Source organism: Argentina anserina, chromosome 2 (assembly GCF_933775445.1).
Source record: "Argentina anserina chromosome 2, drPotAnse1.1, whole genome shotgun sequence".
Lineage (NCBI taxonomy): Eukaryota > Viridiplantae > Streptophyta > Magnoliopsida > Rosales > Rosaceae > Argentina > Argentina anserina.
Window position 1 is genome coordinate 3,854,109 of NC_065873.1, and position 25,770 is coordinate 3,879,878.

A 25,770-nucleotide genomic window follows, 5' to 3' on the forward strand; every position below is an offset into this window, starting at 1 on the left:
CTGTAGTTTAGAGTGTGACAATATTACCCTCCCTTTTCTCTAGAGCCTTGTATGACCCCTTCTGGCTACCGAGTGCTTTAATATTTTTTGGCTAAAGTAAATAAGGGTGTAGGAATCAAATATTATTCTGGTAGCGTAACTATCCGCCTCAACCCCTTCAAACCCTTCGTTGTAAACTAAGCGCGCTTCTGCCACCCCAAGTCCCCAACAATAGTAGCCTCTTAACGTCTGACCACAACCGCAGAGGTACTCAGAATTTGCTAGTACACGTAGTCTCGTCGTATCCGATTTTTAGCTAAGGTCTTCTGCCAGTTATGTGCCTCTAGTACGTTACGTGATCATTCGGATATTCTAGTACAACCATAGACTGACAAAAAAAAAAGATATGCATCAAGAAATTCGGATAATTGCTGGGGCAAGAAACAAGTGAAAACTTCTTTGTTTTGTTTTCTGCAGATCAATCTCAGGGTATAAAGATTTGTTCTATTTTCAACATTTAAACCTCTGACCAGTTACATTTCTTGCAACTAAATTGAAAATAAGCAGAACGTATTTAGGATCACTATTGATAGTTTGAAACCTACGTAGTATTGCAGTAATGCAGTACATCGTACTGAATACAAAGTATACAATACAGGCGCACCTTGCGAAAGGTAAAACAACTGGGAAGTGCAGTACGAAATACAAATATATCAAACATGATGACTTCTTTTTGACATTGCACCTTGTAGGTGTTCAAGGGAATACAGTTCATACATGCATGATTAACGAAAAGTAAGACTGAGAGACAGCTATGTGCAGTAAAAAGAATGCAAAATATCCTTTAAACAAGAGGCGAATTGAAGACGAGATTGAATAATACCTCAGCATCACGAATCTCTATCTCCAGTTCTCTGCAGCAATCGAAACTTCCAAGAAAGTCTCTCAGAAACGAATAATATTCAAAGGACCACCACAGATTAGTGATTCTGACTGTAGCATCCAACAAACCTGGTGGCAATTGCTTAAAATGGATCTTGGCCTCGACAACTCCGCTAAAGAAAAAATACACCAGACTTGGAGTGTAAATGTGATTCTCCATACTCTGTTCACATCCAAGCAAATGAAGTTGTTTCAACCCCACACCAGTAACATAAAGAAACAGCAGGTTGCCACATTCCCACAAAAACAGAGCTTCATCATCATGATGTGCACAGGAACACTCGGAACGGAACACGAAAATCGCAAGATTTTTACAGTTTACTTCAAAATCCACAGCGTGGCAGTTCGAGATTTCCAATTCTGAAAGACTCACACTCGAGATATCAAGATCCCTGGGAACATTACACAGATTCAATTCCAAGTCCTCCAGACGAGGGCAGCCCGAAAGCAAGACATCAATTTCGTCTTCGAAATCAATCTCTTTGAGCGACATGCATTGATGGCAGGGTAATAGGATCATCATCACTAACTCTAGAACTTAAATTGATTCTCACTTTCTCTAGATTAAGACTAGTCAAGAAATGTGAAGAGAAAACTGCCTGGGGGATCAAGTACAAGCTCACCTCATTTTCGGCTTTTTCAACGAAACAGAGCTCCAGCTCTTTCACACATCTCTCAAGTGAAAACGTCACGCACTCGTCAATCGTGACGCTATCGTCTCCGGCGATACTGTGTCGGACTCGAAGCCTGAGCTTGTCTAAGCTCCTCTGATTCCGGCAGCGGTGAATGCAATTCTCCAAGAATCGGAGGAATCTTTGGAACTCGGCAGGGTCGTCGGGACCGGAGAGTTCTCCCTCGTCGAAATCGAGCACCGGGAACGAAGGCCAGAGGGTAGCCCAGTGTTTCGAAACGGCGGATGCTCGAGCCGCGAGTTTGATCGGAAGGAAAGAGAGGATTTGTTCGATGACTTTAACGGGTAAGTAAGGAATTTCGGCGGCGGAGGTGGTGACGGAGGTGATCGGGCGGGTCTGATCGTCGTCTGTGGTGTTTAGGGTTTTGACTCGTTTGAATTTGGGGGAAACCATTTTTGCTTGGTTTTGGCGGAAGCAGCGAAATAGCGAGCGCATGTATTTATAAGATAAGCCCATCATTATATATCGCGAGATTTTCACGAGTTTTGAATTTCCGGGAGAACTTTGAAAACTTGTATATCATTTAATTCATTTTGAGAACTTCTATTCACTTTCAAACTGCATTTGACCCACCCAACTGGGATATGGCGGGGTGGAAAACTCATATCCTTGCTAACCATAAGATCTGGAGTTCGAAACCCCTAAAGGCCTGGGTGGCCAGCTAGTGGAGGCCCATGTCATGTATGTATTTGAATTGTGGTGTGTTCTCCGCGACGTGCAGAGATTAGTCTGGCTTTGTTGGGATACCCTGTATGGGTGTGTGCGTTGCCTAACTTATCTAACAGCTAACCCCCTCGATAAATAAAAACTACATTTGAACCTATCTGGTGATTAGATTTCTAATTTATTTTGACTAACAACTAAAATATTATTCAGACCTCCTTAATTTTTTTTTCAAACTTTATTTTTTTTCCAAACTTTAGTGTCATCAATACATTGAGACAAAAGTATTATAATCCACTATTTGGTTATAATTCTCAAATTAAGATAGATGATGATCATGACTCACGAGGAACCATCTTGATTGTGGCTTTCTTGTTGGAGAGCTTTTTGGATATTGTCCATCTGAGATTTTGAGCTATAACTTAATGAAAGAGGAGGAATTCACATGCACCAGATTGATGAGCTGTTCGTAAAATTGATGAAATAACAATATGGAGTTGGAGTCATTCAATTTGGGACTATGTCCTGAAATGATACATGAGAAAAAGAAAAAAAATCAAGTGAACTGGAGTATTGGAAGAAGAGAAAGAACTTGGGGATAAATTTTTGTTTGTTGTTAGATGAGGATGATATTGGAAGATTGAAGGTAAAATTTTTATTGATGAGTATACTCAGATATTTGTTGGGTACATTTAGCAGCACCATATTATTATTTGAGTCACATAGCTATCCACTTTGAACTAAACTCCAGCCACCCTATACACTGTTAGAGCCACTGTTGCATTGCTATAAGCCTATAATATTACGAGTAAAAACTCATAATGGTACCTAAACTATCGTAAAATAGATTTTTTTGTACCTAAGAATTTTTGTTACCCGAAATGATACTTGAATTATTGCATCGTTACTAAATATGGTATATCTTTTAATTTTTCCGTTAAGTCAATGATGTGGCATGTGTTTTGACTTTTTTTTTACCAAATAAGTAATTAATAAAATAATAAATTTTGGAGCAAACTATAAAATAGTACAATTTATAATCATAAATTAGAAAAATATCACTATTTATTTTCCAATTATAAAAAAGGTCATCTCAATTAACTAGAAATTAGAAAATAGTCACCAAACTTGGAGCAAAATTGGAAAATAATAACTTTTTAAATATTTTTCGAACGGTTTTGCCTTTTCTCCAATTATCCTTCTTCTTTCTCATTTTCTTTGAATTTTGGCCATAACTTTGCCGTCGGGCGATTGGTTTGAGCGTAGTTGATACTGTTGGAAAGATCTCTCTCCCATATTTCATTTGATACCCTACCCACTCCGAACCGATAACCTTACAAACTGGAGCAACCCTCGCAAAGGGTTGTCGTCATCGATGGCAGTGCTCTAAGTAATTCTGGCGAAACCGGAGCTCAAGGTCCCCTAATTCTAGTTATTCTTTTCATTCTGAGCATACTCATATCAATCTCTTTTGCAGTTTAACATTATTTCGCATATTTTGATACTTTCTCTCAGAATGTCACACCCGCTGTCACACTACTTGTCACACCTCCTATCACACTCATTGTCACATTACCTGTCACACCTCATATCACACCAATTATCACACTACCTATCATACCCCCTGTCACACGACCTATCACGCCCGCTATCATACCCGCTATCACACCTCCTGTCACACTACCTATCACACTCGCTGTCACACTTTTTTATGTGACTATTGTGAGAAGAAGAAGAAGAAGAAACTGCTTTGGACACCATGCATCACCATTTTTTCCGATCTAGGTATTTCCGGTGAGCCTTGCTTTAACAGCAGCCCTTGTCCCGCGTTCAACCTCCTCTTTGCGTTGTCATCACCACCTCCAGATTGTCACCATCTTCTTTGACTTGGGTTCCTCTCGGCGAGCCTTGCATCAGTAGAAGCACAGTCGTCATCCTCCTCCTCTCCACAACATCGTGGCCCCAAGGTAGTCACCTCCTCCAGATTGCCTCCATCTAACTTGAAACCTGATCGGATAGATCCAGATCTCTTTTCTGGCAAGTCCTGCATCAGCAGCAACTCTTTTTTAGTCGACGGAGCCGCGTGGCGAAGATGACCTTGGGTTTGGATTTGCGTCGTCATTGTTGGGGGATAGACCGTTGTTGTCGGCCTCCGATTCATCTCCCTCCACGCTGGGCTTTGGATCATTGTCATCGTTGTCGCCGTGGCCTAGATCGTTTTTTTTAGGGAGAGATAGAAAAGGGCAGTGACATTGTGTAATTTTAATCAACTTCCTGGGCAACGGTTTAAGCATTTTTCAAAACAAATTTTTTTCTAATTTTCAAAAGTTGGGTGATTATTTTCTAATTTCATGTATCAAAAGTGACTTTTTTATGAGAAACCCTAAATTTGATTTTTTTAATCAATTTTGTTATTATTGCCAACAAATATATATTATATATATATATACACACACACTAAAACTTGTGTTATGTTGTCTTATAAGAGTTGATTTTCATCTTAAATTTACAAATTTCATTAAAAAAATTCACAAATAATATATGTATGATTTATCAAGTCCACCAAATTTGCAATCAATTTGGTGAATTTGTGAGAATTTTGGAGAAAAAAATATAAAAAATAGCGAGAGGAAATAAATAATTATGTGTATAGACCATTTTTCCCTTCTAAATACATGTTACGTTATCAGTTTAACGGAAAAATTAAGTGATGTACCAAATTTGGCAACTGTACAATAGTTTAAATACCAATTCTGGTAATAAAAATTTGTAGGTACCAAAAAGTACATTTGACAATAGTTCATGTACCATTTAAGTTTTTACTCTAATATTAACCATTGATAGAACCACATAGTAAGGCACCTTTGTCTTTCTGTTTAGTTGTACACCAACATCTGACCACAACCCCAGAGGTTGATAGAAACTGCCGACAGATTTAGTCTCCTATTATTGGGAATCTTGGGATTAATCTACAAGAAACTAATCAAACTCAGGAATATATAAGACTACATCAATATAAATTTTCATGCATACCTTTCTGGTTTGATTACAGACCTCTGTAATACCCTAATACGACTCTACAACTGCATCAACTGCATCAACTGCATAACTAGTTAATAACTACCTACTGGACTAGGCTGAAAGGCCCTACAGAGAAGCCTACTGCAATTGCCTATGCATTGTTATTACAAATACATATACATAATCTCTTCCTATGGGCCTAATATGTGCCTCTACTCCCTCTAGTACGTTGCTTGATCATTCGGATCTTCTAGTACCACTATTAACTTAACAAATAAAAATATGCATCAAGAAATTCGGATAGTTGCAGGGACATGAAACATGTGACAACTTCTTTGTTTTGTTCTATGAAGATCAATCTCATGGTGTATAACAAATCTGAATTTTCAATATATAAACATCTGAGCACAGTTATATTTCTTGCAACTAAATTGAAAATAAGTGGAACATGTTTAATTCACTATTGATAGTTTGAAACCTATTGTGCATTGCAGTAAGCAGTACATTGTTTAGAATACTTGAACAAAGTATACAGTAAAGGAGCACCTTGTGTAATGTGAAACAAATGGGCAGTGCAGTACACTTAGCTGTTAAACCATACTGAATACAATGCACCACGTCAAAATAGTATCTGACTCGGAAATTTGAAATCTCTGGTGTCTACTGGAAATTATGCTAGCTCCAGCTGTTTGAACCTTACCAATGGTTTCTTGATACCATGGCTTGGTGAAAGTTATGGAAACATGAGATCCTGCATCAACATTCAGAAGTTCAGAACAAAGTGATAAAACAGGGCCTCAACATATTACGACTAAAATTCGACTAATCACAAAATTAATTCATTGAACTATATATAAACTGGAAAGCATTCTAATTATAAATTGCTCAACCAGACAAGCATACAAGATAGTTAGTCTTATGATGGATTTTTTTAATATTATTTTTTGAACAGTGATAAAAAGCATTAAAAAGTGATCTTAAGAAAAACTTAAGGAGGCTTCCGCAATGCTTTGGAAGTCGTGGAACTGAAGGTGCTTCAATCAGTTGGTCATCAGAAAACGATGTTGATGTGTTTCTACTCATAAACAATTGACATTTCGACGAGTCCCCGGATTGAGATCCTCTCATAATGCAAACTTTGCTAATATTGGCTAATAAACGAATCTTGACCATTCATTGTCAACCAACAGCCAAAATAAGCCTAATTGTTAAAAACTTTTTCTACCCTTCTCTCACCAAATTTCCTCTCTTCCCCTCTCATCCCCGAGGTTCCACCTTCTGTTTCTTTTCAATCTATCTCCTCCTCTATGTCTTCCATCCCAGAAGGTCCGCCACTACCTATAAGCCCCCATCGACGTAGCCACTTACCTGCCGCCGCCGAACTTGGTGCTCGTCGCCTAAGCCTTTTTGTCGCCGTGCTCCTCTATGTGGTGGTGGCGTGTGTTATCGTCAACATAGGAGAAGAAATCAAAGACACAAAGCTCAGGCAACCATGAGTTTTCGGGTGAACTTCGCAGCCCCTTTTTTGGCGACTGTTTGAGCTATATGAGCTTACGTTGTAGCTGAGCTTCAAGCGAATTAGAGGCTCAATTCCAGAACGGGATGATTAAGAGGAAAAGTTGGAAGACAACTTTGTTGTTAGGAGTTCATTGATGAGCTTCCTGCCAAGTGAGATTTTTTTAAGAATTGATTACCATTACAGTAATGGGTTCTTTAATAAATTTGGAATTAGAATTGTAGTATGTGGCTTTAGTTTTCAGTTTTATTTGGAGATTAAATCCAAGCTGCATGTTCTACTCCTTGAAGATTGGTGAATCAAAAGAAAGTCGAGTTCTAAGTCGATTAGGAGCTGAATAGTAAGAGGGAGTTTTGAATTTCTGAAGTTGGAGGATTAAGGGAAGCTAAGAGAGGGATAAGAGGGCTCCTGCATTACCAACTTCATTAGAAAATATTCTACTATTGAGAAAAGTTATAACTAGCATTAAATTTTGGACTATTGCCTTGATCATTGTTTACTTGGAAATTTAGTTGATCAGAATTGGAACCAAAGTTGGTATTAATCTAGTTTTTTGGAATTAAATTGCTTGGTGATTCCACTAAGCTGCTACCAACTATGCATGATATTGAATTTACAAGTTGGTTCCATTGTAATGCCTCATGTGGATGTATGGTTATAGAACCGTTGTTCCTACAGTCCTATTGTAGTTCCTTCATAAAACGATTACTCTTCAATTTGGAAACTAGTTCTTGACTTCTCAAGGTTGCCTGTTATACTGATCTCATTTCCATTTGCTATGACAAAATTCAATCTTCATCAGAGAGGGAAATGAGTTAATAATTTTGGTAAAGCACATATGTGAGTATGAACTTGAAAGTTACATATTTTAATAAATCAATCTGAATAGAGAACAGAGCTATGGAGAGCAAGTTGCCAACGTAGGACTTGCTACATAATGTTTAAGCAGAATCCATCCAAATACTGACTACAAGATCAGTTGAAGTAACATAGTTGAATTGAACTCATCAGACCTTGTTGAACTATGACATGAATATATAACTATTGCCTTCATAACAACCAAGATAGATGTCCAACAAAAAGAATTTATTGTATTAACAATGTTAACATCAATATTAGAGGAATCGGTAGAGCATGGCTATACAATCTGCAGTATTTTTCCTGCATTAGCAAAAATCAAGATGGCAGTCCGGCACTACTATATTCTTTAGTCTTCCTCACAATTAGATATTCTAGGAAATCCCATGATATTTGATTGAACAAATACTTGTGAACTTGGCCTAGAGGATTCTTGAGAAGGCATCCAAGACATTTGACTGGATATATTCAAGTCATGAACATGTAGTAAGTAGTAACTCTTAGTAATATAATCACTTTGCAAAAAAAAATTAAGCACACAAATATTTCAAAACAAAGTCAGTAACAGCAAACAAAGACTCACATTATAAGGATGACATCATTGTCATATATCTACCATTATCATCCATCATAGGAGATATACATCATATGTATATAAGGATTTCAGTGACCACATATATAACACGAGAATTTCATGGGATTTCCACTATACATACAATATTAGTAATTAAAAAGTGTACATATTATACATGAGATTGATGTATTGAAGGTACGGGAGATTGGTCCAGTGTAGCACTATGTTTATGTTTGGAACTTTAGCAACCTATCATTGTCTCAATTATTAAAATGTACTTATATAAAAGGCATGAATACACAATAACTTCAATCATAGTAAAAACAACAAACATGTGCAGACATCTTTTTGCTTTTGCTTATTTTAGCTTCAAAGTCCCCCTTAGCTCTGCGTTTTCCACGGTGGGTAGCTTCTCTCTTTTTGAATCCCTTAGCAATCACAGTGTTAGAGCAATCAACCAATACATTTTGGTCCTGGAGTTCCAAATCTTCATCACTGTTTATTTCTACACGTAACATGTCTTCAACCATCTTTGATAGTTTATCAGCTTCCGTAATTGCTAACTCATATGTCTTCTCACTCTCAGATGCTCTTGATGCCAATCAGACAAGTTTAGAACACAAGATTCTATTTCGAGAATTTTGTTTCAGTCTTAAGTCCTCTATAATCTTGTGTCCATGTATGTCTTTCACAAAATTATTGACTCTTGCATGTTTAGTCCACCTTTTTAAGATATACAATTGAGGAATATTTTTTATTAATTTAGCTTCTCTACCTTCTAACATCACTTTGATGACATGCCTACACAAGACACCTTCAGTCTCAAACATTCTATAAGAGCAAGACACAGTAGACTCTCCTTCTCTTTTCACAAGTCGTTCCTTGGTGAATCCATCCCTAACAACTGTAAAGATATAATTTTGACCATCAGACACACAATTCGTTATGGAAGATTTTAGAGAGGCTTCAAATTGAACTAGAAATTCTTTAAATATCCTCTTGGTATACACTTCTCTTGCATGTGTCAAAATAGCAGCTTCAACTTTGCAGTGAACAATCCGAAACAAGATAGCATATTCGGTATCTTTTTCCTTCTCCCTCTTTTCATATACCATTATCTCATAGTGAATAAAAAAGTCAGGCAGTTAGACATCTGATTTCAAATAACCCTTCAAAGTAGCATTAATGCTTTCACTCAATTGAGTACTCTGCATTCCTGCTAACCATGTCCATTTAACATATGCATGCACCCATTTTTTCCTTATTGCAAAGGTCGCAGCCAACCAAGTATTATCATGTACATTGTTCTTATCAAGCATGGACTCCCATGTAAGCAAGAACTCATTTTCTTCCTTAATTTGATAAAGAAATTTATTGAATACATTACCATGATTTGCATTATCATCAACATGAGCATCACCAGTTTCAGCACCATCTACATAACTAGATTCAGCTTCATTTGCATTACCAGTTTCAACGCCATTTGCATCACCAGTCGACTTTCTGAATAAAAAACCTACTTTCTTGACAGCATTTTGCATCAAATGCCATACACAAAGTATGTGGTACGTCTCAGGCATCACATTTAATATAGCTTTGGCTGTCGCTGCATCTTGATCGGTAAAAAATGTTTGTGGAGGCTTCCCGCACATCGCCTTCAAAAATGTTTCAAACAACCATGTGAAAGATGCCGCAGTCTCGTCATACATTAGAGCAGCTCCAAATATAACGGTCTGCATGTGGTGATTAAGTCCAACAAACACTGCAAATGGTCTATTTGCTTTATTAATTTTGTAAGTTGTATCAAAACTTACAACATCTCCGAACATACCATTATCCATTATCATTTTAGCATCTACCCAGAAAATGTTAGTGATCATCTCCTCATTGTCCAACTGCATCTCATAGTAAAATGATGGATTTTCCAACATTTGTTTTGCAAAATATTCTGTCAGATAAGTAGCTTCTCCAAATTTCATTTTTTTTTTGTCGAACGGTTTGGAGATAATTCCTTTGGTCTTGCTTTGTAAATCCCAATGACTCCTTACCACTAGCTTGCTTGCCCATTAAATCAAATGCAGCCTTTGGCAGAACTCCTGAACTTGTAGTCAAGTCTCAAAATACACTATCTGAAGTTGCAACTTTACGTTGAGATGGCAACAGATGCACAGTCTTTCGGAACAAGAACAAAATTATGCTCTTCAGAGAACCAGTAAACACAATACTTATCTTTAAGCCTAACCAACTTAATGCCCATATGTGCTCCACATCCGGTCCTTATCTCATCTCTTGGATTTTTAGTACAATCGTCTCTCTTATCCTTCTTTCGGATACCTTGCTTGCAACAAACAAAAGTCCTTGAAAACATTTTGTTAAATTTATCTGTGCCAAAGCATTTATTCTTATGCTAAAGCCCTTTCTACGTGCATACCCATTGTAAAAATCATACGCATCTTGCTCAGAATCAAACTCCATATCATATTTAGGTTTACATGGAAAATCTTCTTCAACAGATTCTTCCATTCTCAAAACCTATAATTAAGTATTTAACAAATACCATGAAAAGTAAAATCAACAATCATCTTCATAACAATAACTCAAAATTAATTAACAATAGCATAATATTAACGCACCTCGTAATCTCCAGAAAAATGTTATTTGTTAGACTACATGGGAGGAGATGGGGGCGGAGAGTTCTTTGACATTGTTCAAACCGAACTCAAAGAGTTAACAAGCAGTGGCGCGTGGGCAAACAGAATAGATGGAACATGCGAAGCACCAAGTTCGGCGGCGGCGGCAGTGTAGGTGGCTCAATGGCTACGTCGATGGGGGCTTATAGGTGGCGGCGGACCTTCTAGGATGGAAGACAGAGTGGAGGAGATAGATTGAAAAGAAACATAAGGTGGAACCGTTCGGGAATGAGAGGGGGAGAGAGGGAATTTGGTGAGAGAATGGTAGGAAAAGTTTTTAACAACTAGGCTCATCTTGGCTGTTGGTTGACAAAGAATGGTCAAGATTCGTTTATTAGCCAATATTAGCAAAGTTTGCATTAAGAGAGGATCTCAATCCGACACTAAAGGCCCACACTATTCAGATTCTAGTCACACAAGATACACGTAAAGAGACTGAGATACAAAACATTTTTTTTTAGAGGGACGCAACATATATTTTAAATGGCTTCGAACTGCATCAAACATTTTGGGACATGAGAATGAAGAGAATATTAATATCTGAGCAATAAAATGCACGAAACTCACTGCAACACGTTTGTATACTTTTTCTTTACAAGTCAAGGATGCATATGTTACGGACTCACACTCATCAGTACATATCATCGAGTATACTAGATAACTATTCCCAGGCCAGCTTTATGATGGAAGGCTATGATCAAGTAACAATTACAGGAGGCTTAGAGAAAGAACAAAAGTATGATTTCATGGACAAAAAAAAACTCAAGCCAGCCTCCCAAATGGTCCCAAGATCATGGAACTGAAGGTCTTTCAGCATGATCATGATATGTTTCTACTTACAAACATTCAACAATTCATACAAAGGTCACACTCTGAAGCAGGGGAAATTCCTAAACATATGTAAAGAGACTGAGATTCAACGCATACATTTCAGATGGTTGGTCTTTGCAGTGTCACGAGTTGCACAAATGGTTGTGCCATCGTGACACTTCCTAGGGGCGATGCCGAAGAGGGTGTCAAGCGACAAGCATGCAGGCTAATTGGGTGTCCAGGTGGCAATTTCGTAATTAAGATGAACTTCTAGGTTTGAGGCACTTAGGCTCGGAATTTGGAAAAAGTCTTAACACGAAAAATGTCGGGGATGTCGAAAAGAGTTCAATGCACTTGACGGCATATTTTTATGAGCTTTTATGAATTAATTATGGAAGTTGCCCCTCCTCGGATATTTGATGTTTCCTCATGTCAAGTCTAATTTTCTCCAATATGCTCTATAGGGGGGTATATGGTGTTTGACTCTCCACCACCCTCGGTGCCGGCCTTATGGGGCACTAAGCGAGTCATTCCTGGGAGACCTTGAGGAACCTAGGAGCCGGGCGGATGTCGTCAAAGAGGGGCGGTATGCGTTTCCATGAGTCAGGATGTCTCATGGACAGTATCGGCCAGGAGGCCGATATTGCGAGTCTATGCGGGTGGCGAGGTTCGTACGTGGGCGATCCTTATGCCAGCGGCATGGGCGAATGCATGGGCTTAAGGAAGATATGTCGGAACCCCGTGGTGCGCAATGGCCACGGAGTAAAGCAAGGTGGGCATAGGTTAGGGGTTCGACCTTGCCTAAATGAAAGAGTTGCCAGCAAACACGGAAGGGCGACACTGTGCTAGAAGGAAGGAAGCCTATAGTGGGCAGACGCGGGCAAGTGGTCTAAGAAAAGAATATGTTAGCAAGTGGGATACGTTGTCGGAAGGATATGTAGGAGGTGAGCCGTGGAGGCGAGCCTCGCCCAACATGTTAACACCCTGGGGCCGAGTTGCCCATATGATTATCCCAATGGGTGAAGTGTGACAATGTATGCCTATATGTCGAGTGAGCATGATGATGGATGCTCAGGAGGCGAGTAAGGTGCGCATGCTTCCAAGGGACGGTCAGATAGAAGGAAGCGAGGACCATCAAAGTCTCGGCCTAGTGTTATGTCGCTTACTACGAGGTGCAAGGTGCATGCTGGTTAGTAAGGGGTTGGCACTAGCCGGGATGGCATGGAAATCTATCGGTTGGGCGAGTGTCTTGGGAGTACCATGACACGAGGAAGCGATCGGTAAATCACAAGTTGTGAGACTCATGTGTGAGTAACTTTCGTTGGTGGAACCTCACAAGCAAGGAATGTACGTGAGAAGGATCAAAATGACACGGGAGGCGCACAAGTAAGAAAAAAAAGTTGACATCACGGATGCATGTTGAGTTAAGCTGGCCTTGGTTAAGAGTAACCTTGGCGCCGCACGGGTCATATTCCGCTGCATAATAAGTCGGCATGTGACACAGTGCAAAACACCCAACAGTTTGGGACATGAACAGGATGCCCACTGCACAGTCTGGGCATATTAATCTCAATCAATTTAAAAGCAAGATATTCACTGCACATGTTTGTTTATATTTTATTTTCAGGTCAAGGATGAATAAATTAGGGACTCTGATTCTCATCAGTAAACATAATTCTTCAGAGTAAGAAGATGCTGGTCGATACTTTAACTTCAGCTATGAATGCTTTTTAAAACTTTATAATGTATTTTGAGTAGGTTAATGAATTTAAAGTTGAATCACAGGAGTACACATATAGCAATAAATTGATCGAGCATCTCAATAAACTCTATTGCAAGAATATTATTACCTTTAGCAGAATTCAGAATGAAAGAAGTATGTCACAGTGAATTGGGAGGGATGGTGATGCTATCATGCATATTGATGGGGTAGAATCTCTGCAGATGGTGCTATCCAAGTCAAGGAGGGATCCAACCAATAATCTCTGTCATATAATGGATTATCAAAGGTTATCTGCAGCTGCTTGATACTAGGTAACGGTGGAGACCATTTTTTTCTGCAATGTTCTGGTATTATGACACCCTAAAAGCCATTGAGAAAAATTATATGTCAGACAGAATAATTACACTTTCCTAACTTGCTTTTGACATTGCACCTTGTTGCCGTCTGAGAGAATCTCATACATCAATGAATTTAAAACAGTGGGTGCAAAATGAGAAACATATAATTCTTCAATAAAATTCTGTAATCTAAAGCACTGAGAAAAAGAACTGAGAAGAGATTCTGTAATACCTCAGCATCATGAATGCATATCTTCACTTTTTCGGAGCAATCGAAACTTGCAAGACAGCTCTCAGATAAGAATAATACTCAAAGCTCCACCAGTCATTCCTAATTTCTACTGTAGCATGTAACAAACTTGGCATAGGCTGCACAAAATGGACCTTGGCCTCCGCGACTCCATTAAACTGCATATACACCAGACTTGAGTGTAAATTTTACTCTCGATACCCTCTTGGCATCCAAGCAAGTGAAGTTGTTTCAATCCCACGCTACAAACATAGAGAAGCCTCAGGTTGTGGCATCTCCACACCGTCAAACCACCATGGTGGTCGCAGGTACACCCGGAAAGGAACATGAAACACTTGAGATTTTCACATGTTACTTCAAAATCCAAAGCATGGCAGTTCAAGATTTCCAAATGTTTAAGACTCAAACTAGAAATTTCAATAATCCCATTCGCATAGCCAAGATCACACAGAACTAATTCCAAGTGCTCGAGACGAGGACAACCCGAAAGCAAGATCTCAACATCATTTTCGTCATCGAAATCAATCTCTTTAAGGGACATGGTTATCAATGATGGCAGGGTAATAGGATCATCATCACTAACTCTAGAATTTAAACTGATTCTCACTTTCTCAAGATTAAGACTAGTCAAGAAATGTGAAGAGAAACCTGCCTGGGGGATCAGGTACAAGCTGACCTCATTTTCGGCTTTTTTGACGAAACATAGCTCCAACTTTTTCACACCTCTCAAGTGCAAACGTCACGCACTCGTCAATCGTGACTCTGTCGTCTCCGGCGACACTGTGTAGGACTCGAAGCCTGAGCTTGTCTAAGCTCCTCTGATTCCGGCAGCGGTGAATGCAATTCTCCAAGAATCGGAGGAATCTTTGGAACTTGGCAGGGTCGTCAGGATCGGAGACTTCTCCTTCGTCGATATCGAGTACCGGGAACGAAGGCCAGAGGGAAGCCCAGTGTTTCGAGACGGCGGATGCTCGAGCAACACTCGATCGGAAGGAAGGAGAGGATTTGTTCGATGACGTCGTCGGGTAAGTAAGGAATTGCGGCGGCGGAGGTGGTGGTGGTGACGGAGGTGATCGGGCGGGTCTGATCGTCGTCTGTGATGTTTAGGGTTTTGACTCGTTTGAATTTGGGGGAAACCATTTTTGCTTGGTTTTGGCGGAAGCAGCGATGTAGCGAGTTGAAGTATTTATCAGGGAAGCCCATCATTATATATCGCGATATTTTCACGAGTTGTGAATTTCCGGGAAAACTTTGAAAACTTGTATATCATTTTTTTTTTTTCATGACAATTTCATATAATTCTTTGAATTAAGAAGGTACAGTGCATACAAACGTTGACGTTGATCCCTAAATCCTTATGAGTAGTATATTCTACTCGGACTAATATGTCTGAAATAGAACCTAATACGGCACACATGACGTACATGTCAAGTGTAGACGGTGCATTTCATGTTTTCGAAGTTGTTCTCGCCTCTCAAACTGCGTTTTCCATTTTTAGTGTGATTAATTATCAGAAAAAAAAAACCACTTCATCACATAACAAATAGCAGAAGTACTATTCTCTCCACAAAACTCAGAGATCACTACGATTTTCTTCTTGAGGTTGCGTGCTCGTTCGGCGGCGCATCCTTTGACGGCGTCGTCGGACGGGAAGTGCAGCGGGTCCATAGGGGCCTAGCTTGTGGGAAAAGCGTGCGGTAGAGCGGTGGCTTTGGTGTGTCCGTCTTTCTGGGGTCGGCCTTTCGGTTGTAGCGGTGGGTTTGACAGAGATGTTATGGTGTTGCCGGTGTGGTGACGATTGTTGTTGTGTTGACCGGTGGAGTTTGGGGTTTGTGCGGTGGTTGGAGAAGGAGAAGCGACGATGGCGACGGTGGTTAACGTGGATTGTTTCTGGGTCAGACCCTCGTGCTTTGTCGTTGGGTTGTATCCGGATGGGTGGAGCGCTCCATCTATGTCATTGATATGGTCAGAGCTTCGCTTGTGGCCAATGGTCTAAACATCGGTTATCGGCATCGTATCGGTTTTATAAAATAAGGATATAACGGGGGTATATCGAGATATATCAGATTTATCGTTTTTTACTAATTTTTAATTAAATTTAATATATTTATAAACATATACTTCAAAATATACTAAATAAACTTGAGAAAGTAAAACTTATACTTAAAAATGTACCAAATTAACTTCATAAAAAAATTAATTGTTTTGACAATTAAAATACATAAATAGTATTAATTAATAAAAATAGAGGTGATCATTCAACATAAACTTTATTGTTATCGAATTCTATTAACGAATCTTTCATTTTTTTAAATTATTTTTTCAAAACAACGTGGTTTAAAAAATATTTAAAAAAACATTGATATATCGGGTCAAACTCGATTTGACCCGATATATCGCCCTTTTACTTTATTTTTCAGGTGGACCGATATAAAAGATCGATAAGCAACTTATCGTATCGTTTTCTTAATATCGGAGATATATCAAGGATGTATCGGGATATTTAGAACATTACTTGTGGCGGTTGGCATCGACGTGGGGCGGCCCTGCGGTCGGACGGCGCGCAACGGATCTGGCTACTTAGGGCTCGGTGCTCTCTGCAGTGTCAAAGGAGGTGGCCTGGGCCTTTGGGTCTAGGTTGGGTCTTTTAGGATTGGTTTGGTGGGCTTGGTCTTTTTGACTAGGGTCTAGTTTTTTTGTTTTTGTTTTTAAGTGGTTTTGTCGTTCCTCCTTCTTGAGCGAGGGTTTGGTCTGTTATTCGATAGGTTTGGTCGTGTCGTTGAATGCACATGTTTATGGTGCATGTCACTTTTAGGGATTATTTATATGTCGATTCTTTCTGGGTGTTAATGTAATGGGGAGGTTGTATCTGCAAATATGTCGAAAGTTTTGGTATATGATGCTATTGGAGCGGTGCTCAACTTGAAATTGGCGACGAGTAGATTATTATCTATTTCTGGAATTGGACTTCATTTGATTTGGGATTGGACCTTTTTGACTTATGTTTATTGTTTTTTGTGACAGTCCTGTAATTAGCAGTCTTGGTGTAATTATAATATTATTTTGATGAAATACAATTTTCCTTTTCTCAAAAAAATAAAAATAAAATAAAACAAATTGCAGAAGTTTACGGTGACAGTATTTCATGGGAATTGTACAACACTACAATCTCTCAGTTCAAGGTTTATATTGTTCGATACTTCAATGTAGACTTATAACGTACCAGCATATCATAGTTTACCCTAACATTCGAGATGGTATTGGTCATTGGGTGGAAGATAGAATCCCCACTCCTATGTAAATTCAAGTACGATAAATATTTTGGACGATGTCTCGTTTGTGGTCTAGTTACACCTGCCGGACAACCAGTTCTGCTCAGGCACTAGATCGAGGAACATGTATGGAGCCAGAGCGTGAAAGCTAACATGTCAGCATTGTGCTCAAAAGTGGTAGCCAGTAATCTCACCACTGCTATGAGGACTATGGCTTGAGTTGCAGAAGACAGAGATGCTACCTGAAACTCTGAAAGGATCACCAATGACCGCAAGTCTCCACATGAGGTTGGATCAATTGTACATTTCTCTCATCAAGGAATTGAAACTACGTTTGATAGTTCTGGGAAGGAATATGAACTTGGAGCCATACGCAAGAATTTCTCCAATGTACGCATATAATTCTACCCTAACCAAATTGATCACCATCTCAATTTTGATTCTCTTTCCAAAACGTTGTTTATTGACAAGGTTAGTAACTAGCGCACTACAAACGAATCTGCAGTGGTGTGGTTCATGAAAATGAGATTTTTCCATAACATATCTCACATATGCTGTCACCACAAAATTTAAGAGTACTAAAGATACATTAATTTGACTACAGTACGTACACCGCTGTTCAACCCTAATGTACAATATAATGCACCACACCAAAAATCTCTCAACTCGGAAATTTGGAAACCCTGGCAACTATTAGAAAACTAAGATGGATAGCTGCAGCTTCTTAAAACTAGGTAAAGGTTGATTCATACCATGGGTTTTGAGGAAGTTCTAGAAATATGAGTTCCTGCAACATCATTCACAAACAAACTAATTAAACATTCAACCCAAAAAAAAAAACTAAACAATTAAACAGAGAACTCAAAATGATGAGCGTACATGATAATTGTTTCACTGAAAAGCAACGCGTTCAAGGTAATCTCTTAAACCAGGCAAATTCTTCTAGACAGGAGATTTTATGATGGAAAGCCATGATCAAGTAAAACTGACAGGAGGCCTAAAAAGAAAAACACCCAAAATTGGAAAAGTAAAAAACAGAACTTAAGGGTAAGCTGGAGGCCTCTACATTGTTTGAAAATCATGGAACTGAAGGTCATTCAGCTAGTCGTTACAAATGTATGTTGATGATATGTTTCCACTTGCAGACATTCCACCATCCACACAAATGTTATACTCTGAAGCAGGGAAAATATTTAAACATATGCAAGGAGATCGAGATCAAGGCATAAATTTCAAATGGCTGATCTCTGCAATGCAGAACATCAAAAGTCTGGAACATGCATAATGTTCACTGCAAATGTTTGTCTCTATTTACTTTTCAGGATATCAGCATTAGTGAGGGTCCTACTCTTTTAGTCCGTATGATTTTCTTAAGAAGGGGCTGGTTGATTCTTTAATTTCAGCCACTAATACTTGGAGTATGAGACTTAATTACTAATTCTGAATAAGATAAGATGGATGCAGTTATCAGTATACAAACACAATTGATTAATTTTCTCAATGAAACCTACTGGTGGAATACTGATAATTTTGAAAGAAAGACATATCTTACAGTTAAAGAGGGACAATGCTATCATTTTGATCTTCAGATGGTGCTACAGATCGAGCTATCATTTTGATGGGGTAGAATCTCTGCAGATGGTGCAATCCAACTCAAGGAGCGATCCAAGTCCTGCAACCGATAATCTCCGTCCCGTAGAGGAACAGCAACAGTTAGTTGCAGCTGCTTGACACGAGGTAATATTGGAGACCGTTCCCTTCTGCAATTTTCTGGTATTATGATCCCCTACAAGCCATTGACATCAGATAATCAAAGAGAGAAAGAACATACATTGGTCCATAGAATAATCACACTTTTACTGAGTTCCTTTTAACATTACAGCGATTGCATCTTGTGGCTGTCCAGGAGGTACTAATTTTGTACATTCTCATATTAACAAAAAGTAGCAGTAAGCTAGGTGTAATGAGAGAAACAGGATATAAGCTGAGAATGAGATTCAATAATACCTCGGCATCACAAATAGTTATCTCCAGTTTTCCTGTGCAGTCAAAAATTCCAAGACGATCTTTCAATAAAGCAAAATATTGAGAGGTCCACCGGCAATTCTCAATAATGAATTCTGCATCTAATAAACCTCGCGGAGTTGCCACAAAATTGACCTTGGCCTCCACAACCCCAGTAAACTGAAAATTCTCCAGACTTGGAGTGAAAATTGTGTTCTCCATACTCATTGGGCATCCAAACAAATAAAGGTGTTTCAACTCCACACAATAAATGTAGAGATGCTTCAGGTTGTCGCATTGACCAAAGATTAAAGCACCACGCGGGGGACAGGAGCCATCGGAAACGAACATAAAAGTCTCGAGATTGACACAATCAAAAACTTGAAATTTAGCGTGATGACAGTTCATAATTTCCAATGATTTAAGACTCGAACAACAAATTCGAAGCCACCCGTCCTCGTCGCCAAGATCACACAGATTTAACACCAAATGCTCGAGCCTAGGGACATGTTTCTCGTTAAGAATATTAGGATGAAGAACGTCATCCAAATCAACCTCTTTAAGGGACATGGTTCTCAGTGACAGTAGGGTTAAAGCATCATTAACTATATCTCTTGAACTTAAACTGATTCTCACTTTCTCCAGATTCAAACTAGTCAAGAAATGTGAGGAGAAAACTGCTTGGGGGATCAGGTAGAAGCTGACCTCATTTTCGGCTTTTTCGACGAAACAAAGCTCCAAGTCCTTCACACATCTCTCAAGTGCAAACGTCACGCACTTGTCGACCGTGACGGTGACGCTATCGTCTCCGGCGAGACCGTGTAGGACTCGAAGCCTGAGCTTGTCTAAGCTCCTCTGATTCCGGCAGCGGTGAATGCAATTCTCCAAGAAACGGAGGAATCTTTGGAACTTGGCAGGGTCGTCGGAAACGGAGGAGTCGCCCTCGTCGAAATCGATCACGGGGAACGACGGCCAGAGTGACGCCCAGTGTTTCGAAGCTGCGGTTGCCTGAACGGCGTGCTTCATCGGAAGGAAAGAGATGATTCGTTCAATGACGTTGTCGGGTAAGTAAAGAATTGCAGAGGCGGAGGTGGCGGAGGTGACGGTGGTGATCGGGTGACGCCGATCGTCGTCTGCGGTGTTTAGGGTTTTGAGCCGTTTGAATTTGGGGGTAGTCATTTTTGCGACGTTTTGGCGGAAGTAATGAGTGTGCGATGGTATTTATATGAGAAGTGAATATGAGATCGCGGTAATATCTCGTGAGAACTTACGAGCAGTGATTTTCTCAGGAGAAGTTCAAGAAGGAATTAGGGACTAGGGAGTGTTTGGAACTTTGATGCTCTCTCACGTTTGATTCCAACTTGTCGGGTAATTTGAGTTTGAGAAATGTGAAGGTGAGTTATGATGAGGGGTTTGCCTGCCGTGCAGCAGGGTATCATATACACACACTTGTGTGTGATGAATGATGAGTTTGATAAAATGCACAGTGGGTGTGAGAAGTTTGTGTGTGGATGAAAGTGTTGTTGCATCCCATGCAGCAGCGTATAACAGAATTCTCATATGATGAGCTTGTATTTCATTCTAAAGTCATATTATGAGTCAAAACTAAACAAAACTATCCGGATTATTAGCTGCGACTTTATGCATTTGCGTTAATAATAAGTTGATGAGCTCGTCCATTGTCCCAATTAAAGCTCGATAACATGCACAAAGTTTTTTTGGTAATGAAAAATTCCTCAAGGGCATTTGACTCACCAAACTAAATATTTTTGGGCGGAAACTGACGTGGATCGACGTCCGTCTAGCTCCTTCCTTGATTCGGACAATCGACATTTGACAGGGGGTACTTGCATAAAACCCTCTGATGCCCAAGTAAGTATATTTCTTGTAATCAGATTAGATGATTTTACCTTTTACACAATCATATTTTTATATAGTGGAATTCCTCATTCCTCATTAAAATATATTTACGTTCGTCATCATGACGACATTAATGTGTAGTTATGTACGTTCCTCATTATTTTATTTATTTTGTTGTTAACTCATCACATTCATGTCCCCTTTATGTATCAGTTTCAAACAAATTATTCATTATAACCATATTGTCATTCAAACCACATTAAACTGTCTCTTTCATTATGGTCTTGACTGTCATTATCACTCTGCTGTATTTACTTCATTTACTTAACAAATCTTTCCCTTTTGTGTTTCCCGTATGACCTTTGGATAAAAATATTCTCTCCCCCACAAGTTTTAGTCTTGAAATATATTATATATGTCTCGTTACTAAACCATGTTAACTTTCGATGTTCTAGCTAGCTAGTACCTAAGGTACTTTTATTTCGGTGTACAATATTGAAGTTTTAATTGTCTCGAATCCTTCGTATGGGAGGAGTACATGTTTCTAGTTTCTAGTTTCAAGTTTTTCTAATAGTCTAAAGGTATTCAGTTACAGGTTACTGATGCATGCATGCGCATGCTAGCTTTTGGTATAATATATGCCGTAGATACACCTCGATCTCTTGGTGTTGATCTGTTGTATGTGTCCTCTGGTTTTGGCTAGCTAGTCTCCGTAGTCTGTAGTCTGTAGTATAGATAGCTTGCGTGACTATAAATAATAGCAATAATCAGAACTTAAGTCACGTACAAGCTTACGAAGGGCCTTTGAGCCCCTAACTCGGATATGCAAAAGTTGACACTTGTTAGCCTTCAATATCGATCATAACTCACGTACCTCTTTACTGATCTCAATCAGGTTTTCTACCTGTCTACGTACATCCATGAATCATGAATGTACTCGAATAGACGAACAATAAACAGTTGTGCTTGCATTGACAAACACGAATTACTGAACGTTCAGCACAATACCTCGTCCCAGCAAGGTTCCCTTTAGACGTTAAGACCAAAGAACAAAATCTCTCCGATATTTTCAATATATTATCCAATTCTATTTTTTCAAAAAAAAAACGATATGTCTTAGGGGTAAATATCTTATTTTTTCCCGTATCTGCGATATTTCTCCGATAACATAAAATATCTCCGGTATTTCTCCGATATTTACGATATATCCGATATATTTTCGATATTTTAGAGAAATATTTGAAAATTTTCACTTAAAAAAAATTAACTAAAATTTGAGGATCTCTCGGACTCTCCTTGACCTGGAAGTTTTAATTAATTAATCACCTCGAGCCTCGAGGGATATAAAAAATAAGACTAGAACAGTAGTCCTTCAATCGGCTAATTTTTAATTTTTCGTAAAAGATATCGAATGAGCAGTGAAAGTTCAAGTCTTAACTCTTAAAAGTCAAGCCATATTAGTGACCAGTACTCTCCTTGAACGTGAGGGAATCCAAAATAAAGGGTCACAACATAGTCTCACACTCTCATGAAGGTCATAAGAGAATATCCATAATTTTAGTAACAAGTGTTCTCCTCGAGGAATATAGAAAGAGTAGTAATCTTTATCTCCTTGACGTCCTCTCAAATGATATCTAGATAAGGAGTGTTCTCCTCGAGCACTATTGGGGAAAATAAGAAAACATGAGTCACATTGTAGTCTTTGTCTCCTAGAAGTTCCCTCATACCTTCATAGATTGCTACTAACCCGTGAACCCATCATGGAAGGATGATAATACTGAAATTTGACATGCGTATTTTAGCATAAACGGCTTCATCTTCTGCTTGTGAAAGAAAATGGAGTACTTTTGCTCTTATTCATACAAAGCAAATGAACTGTCTTGCATATCATAAGTTGGAAAAACTCGTATAGTACTACTATAACATGAAGTTACGACTATGTGATAAATGAGCAAAATATAATGTGATCAATGAAAACAACTATATCGATCTACTTCATGTTGCTAGTGAACTACTTCATAATGATGTTGATCATCTTCATGATTGGATTATGCATGCACACCTTGATGATGAAAATGGCAACCCTCCTCCACATGTCGTAGAAAATGCAACTGATTTTGGAATTGATGTAAACAAGGTATTATCTGATGAAGTTGGAGACCAGAGAGATGATTCTGATAATGCTAGTGTGTGGGGCGGTGTAGCAGCTCCAGATAGTTCAGATAGTGATGATGATGATGATGGTGGTGGTGTTGGTTGTGGTGGTGGTGGTGGTGGTGGTGATGGTAATGTGATGGTAGTGGTGGAAGTCGACAAGGTAGTGGAGATACAAGGTTTGAATGTGGACAATTTTATATAGGTGGAGAATTTGAGCAGTTTACTTGTGAAAGTAATTTTGATTATGCTACTCAAGATGAGAATCATGGATCTAGAGCAGGCGTGGTGCGCAACAGTAAAATAGGTGCAGGAGGAGGACAAGAGGAGTCATTGATGATCAAAATATTTCATCTGATGTTAGTTCAGTTGCCTTAAGTTTTGATTCTATCAGTTTAGGCACATAACATAGTGGGATGTTAAACGAATAACATGAAGTCAACTATCAACCTGGCCATCCTTATAATATCCCACATCGGCCAACGGAGAGGGGGTGATGCGTCTTATATGTACATGTCCACCTCTATCTAACGCGAGGCCTTTTGGGGGCTCAACGGCTTCGGAGGAGAGGAGAACTCCGAAGTTAAGCATGCTTGGCCCAGGTCAATCCTAGGATGGGTGACCCGCTGGGAAGGTGCTTCTGAGCTCCCAAAAACAAAACCGTGAGGGCTATGCCCAAAGCGGACAATATCGTGTTACGGCGGAGCGGTCCGGGTTGTGACATTTGGTATCAGAGCCACTCTACCGTGTGGTGCGAGTGTGCCGACGAGGGCGTCGGACTCCCAATGGGGGTGGATTGTAATATCCCACATCGGCCACCGGAGAGGGGGTGATGCGTCTTATATGTACATGCCCACCTCTATCTAACGCGAGGCCTTTTGGGGGCTCAACGGCTTCGGAGGAGAGGAGAACTCCGAAGTTAAGCATGCTTGGCCCAGGTCAATCCTAGGATGGGTGACCCGCTGGGAAGGTGCTTCTGAGCTCCCAAAAACAAAACCGTGAGGGCTATGCCCAAAGCGGACAATATCGTGTTACGGCGGAGCGGTCCGGGTTGTGACATTATTGTAATAACCCTAGATTTTTAAAAACAATATGTGAATTGATTTGAATTCTATTAAGTTTTGGAATTTCAAATAAAATGAAACTTATTGTTTGCGATGCTTTGAAACGAAAAACGGAAACGTTTTCGGAACGTTTATTAAGAAAAACGTTACGTTTCCGAACGAAATTATCGACTTTTATTCCGTCGCTCGGTTGCGAAAACTTCCTTCATGAAAGTTGTAGAGCTCGTCGATGCGAGTTCGTGAGTATGTGACGCGTTCGAAACGGACATCGTACGTAAAAGTTATTCACGTCGGAAGTTAGTTCCCGATTTGGAAATTAGTATAAAAAGGAAATTTTCTTAACTAGGGTTTCCATAACAGGAAACCCTTTCATTCCGCCGCTCCCCTTTCTCTCTCTCTCTCTCTCTCTTTCCTCTCTCCTTCACCTCGATCCCTCTCCCTCTCACTCTCGGCCTCACCTCCGATCTCCCTTCACAGGGAGACGTGATCGTCACCGCCTAGCCAGGAAGCACAGCGCCGCTCCCTTCTCCAACCCCCGAGCTTGCGACACACGAACTCGCCGCCGAGACCTTCATCGCTCGCCCGAGCTCCTTCGCCGACTCTGTGCTCAAGGAGGCACGCCTCCTCTTTCTCTTACACCCGGAGCCCTCCACGACAAGGGTTGAACCTCCATTCCCCGCTCGGCCTCACCTCTGCACGAAATCGACATCCTCGGCCTCAAGCTTCACCAACGACGAATCGAAGCCTCCACGTTTTAATCTAGGTATGAATTGATGTTCTTGACGTTGTGTGTGTTTGTATGATGATTGGGAGTATTTGGGAAGATTTAGGAATTGAATTGGAAGGGTTTCGGAGGAGAATCGGAGGTGTGGAGGAGAGTGAAGCACCGCCGCCTTAGGCGGCGCGTGTGAGTGCGTGGAGTAGCCTAGGGGCGGCGTGAGGCCGTGGGAAGGGCGGAGGAAGGAAGGGGAGAGTTTTGGTGCGGCGGTGGTGCGACACGCGCTGTTGAGAGTGTCGGCGCGTGGACCCCACGCGCGGCCCGCCGGAGGTGGCGCGTGTGCCACACGCGCCGCCACGTGCGGCGGTGGGAACATTTTTGACAGAAGGGTATTTTGGTAATTTACTGTGTACGGTAAATATAAATGTAATTTTTATTTACTACGGTAAATGTAATTAAGTTTTACCTTCGGTAAATATAAATATAAATTACTTTCAGTAAATGTAAAAAGTAATTTGTAACAAGGTAATTAGTAAATTTTATTTACTGAGATTGTATTTACCTTTAAACAGAAATACGTATATAATATTTATACGTACAGAAATACGTATATAATATTTATACATACAGAAATACGTATAT

The 25,770-nt window shown here is 39.7% G+C and overlaps 2 protein-coding genes and 1 long non-coding RNA gene across 3 annotated transcripts; all 3 read right to left on the minus strand.

The window, feature by feature from the left end:
• Nucleotides 1–641: 641 nt before the first annotated feature.
• LOC126784556 (uncharacterized) lies at nucleotides 642–14,749 on the minus strand. Its single transcript, XM_050510018.1, has 2 exons — nucleotides 14,705–14,749; nucleotides 642–1,516 (listed from the first exon to the last, which is right to left on the minus strand). The coding sequence occupies exon 2, from the start codon at nucleotides 1,442–1,444 to the stop codon at nucleotides 824–826; it is 621 nt and encodes a 206-aa protein (XP_050365975.1). The 5' UTR covers nucleotides 1,445–1,516; nucleotides 14,705–14,749; the 3' UTR covers nucleotides 642–823.
• A 3,195-nt stretch (nucleotides 14,750–17,944) lies between these two features.
• LOC126784857 (uncharacterized) lies at nucleotides 17,945–19,692 on the minus strand. Its single transcript, XR_007670991.1, has 3 exons — nucleotides 19,336–19,692; nucleotides 18,881–19,114; nucleotides 17,945–18,115 (listed from the first exon to the last, which is right to left on the minus strand). It is a non-coding gene; the product is annotated as an uncharacterized LOC126784857 (long non-coding RNA).
• A 109-nt stretch (nucleotides 19,693–19,801) lies between these two features.
• Nucleotides 19,802–20,511, minus strand: LOC126783804 (putative FBD-associated F-box protein At5g22720). The gene is made up of 2 exons (XM_050509341.1): nucleotides 19,888–20,511; nucleotides 19,802–19,831 (listed from the first exon to the last, which is right to left on the minus strand). The coding sequence occupies exons 1-2, from the start codon at nucleotides 20,509–20,511 to the stop codon at nucleotides 19,802–19,804; spliced, it is 654 nt and encodes a 217-aa protein (XP_050365298.1).
• Between the last annotated feature and the right edge of the window lie 5,259 nt (nucleotides 20,512–25,770).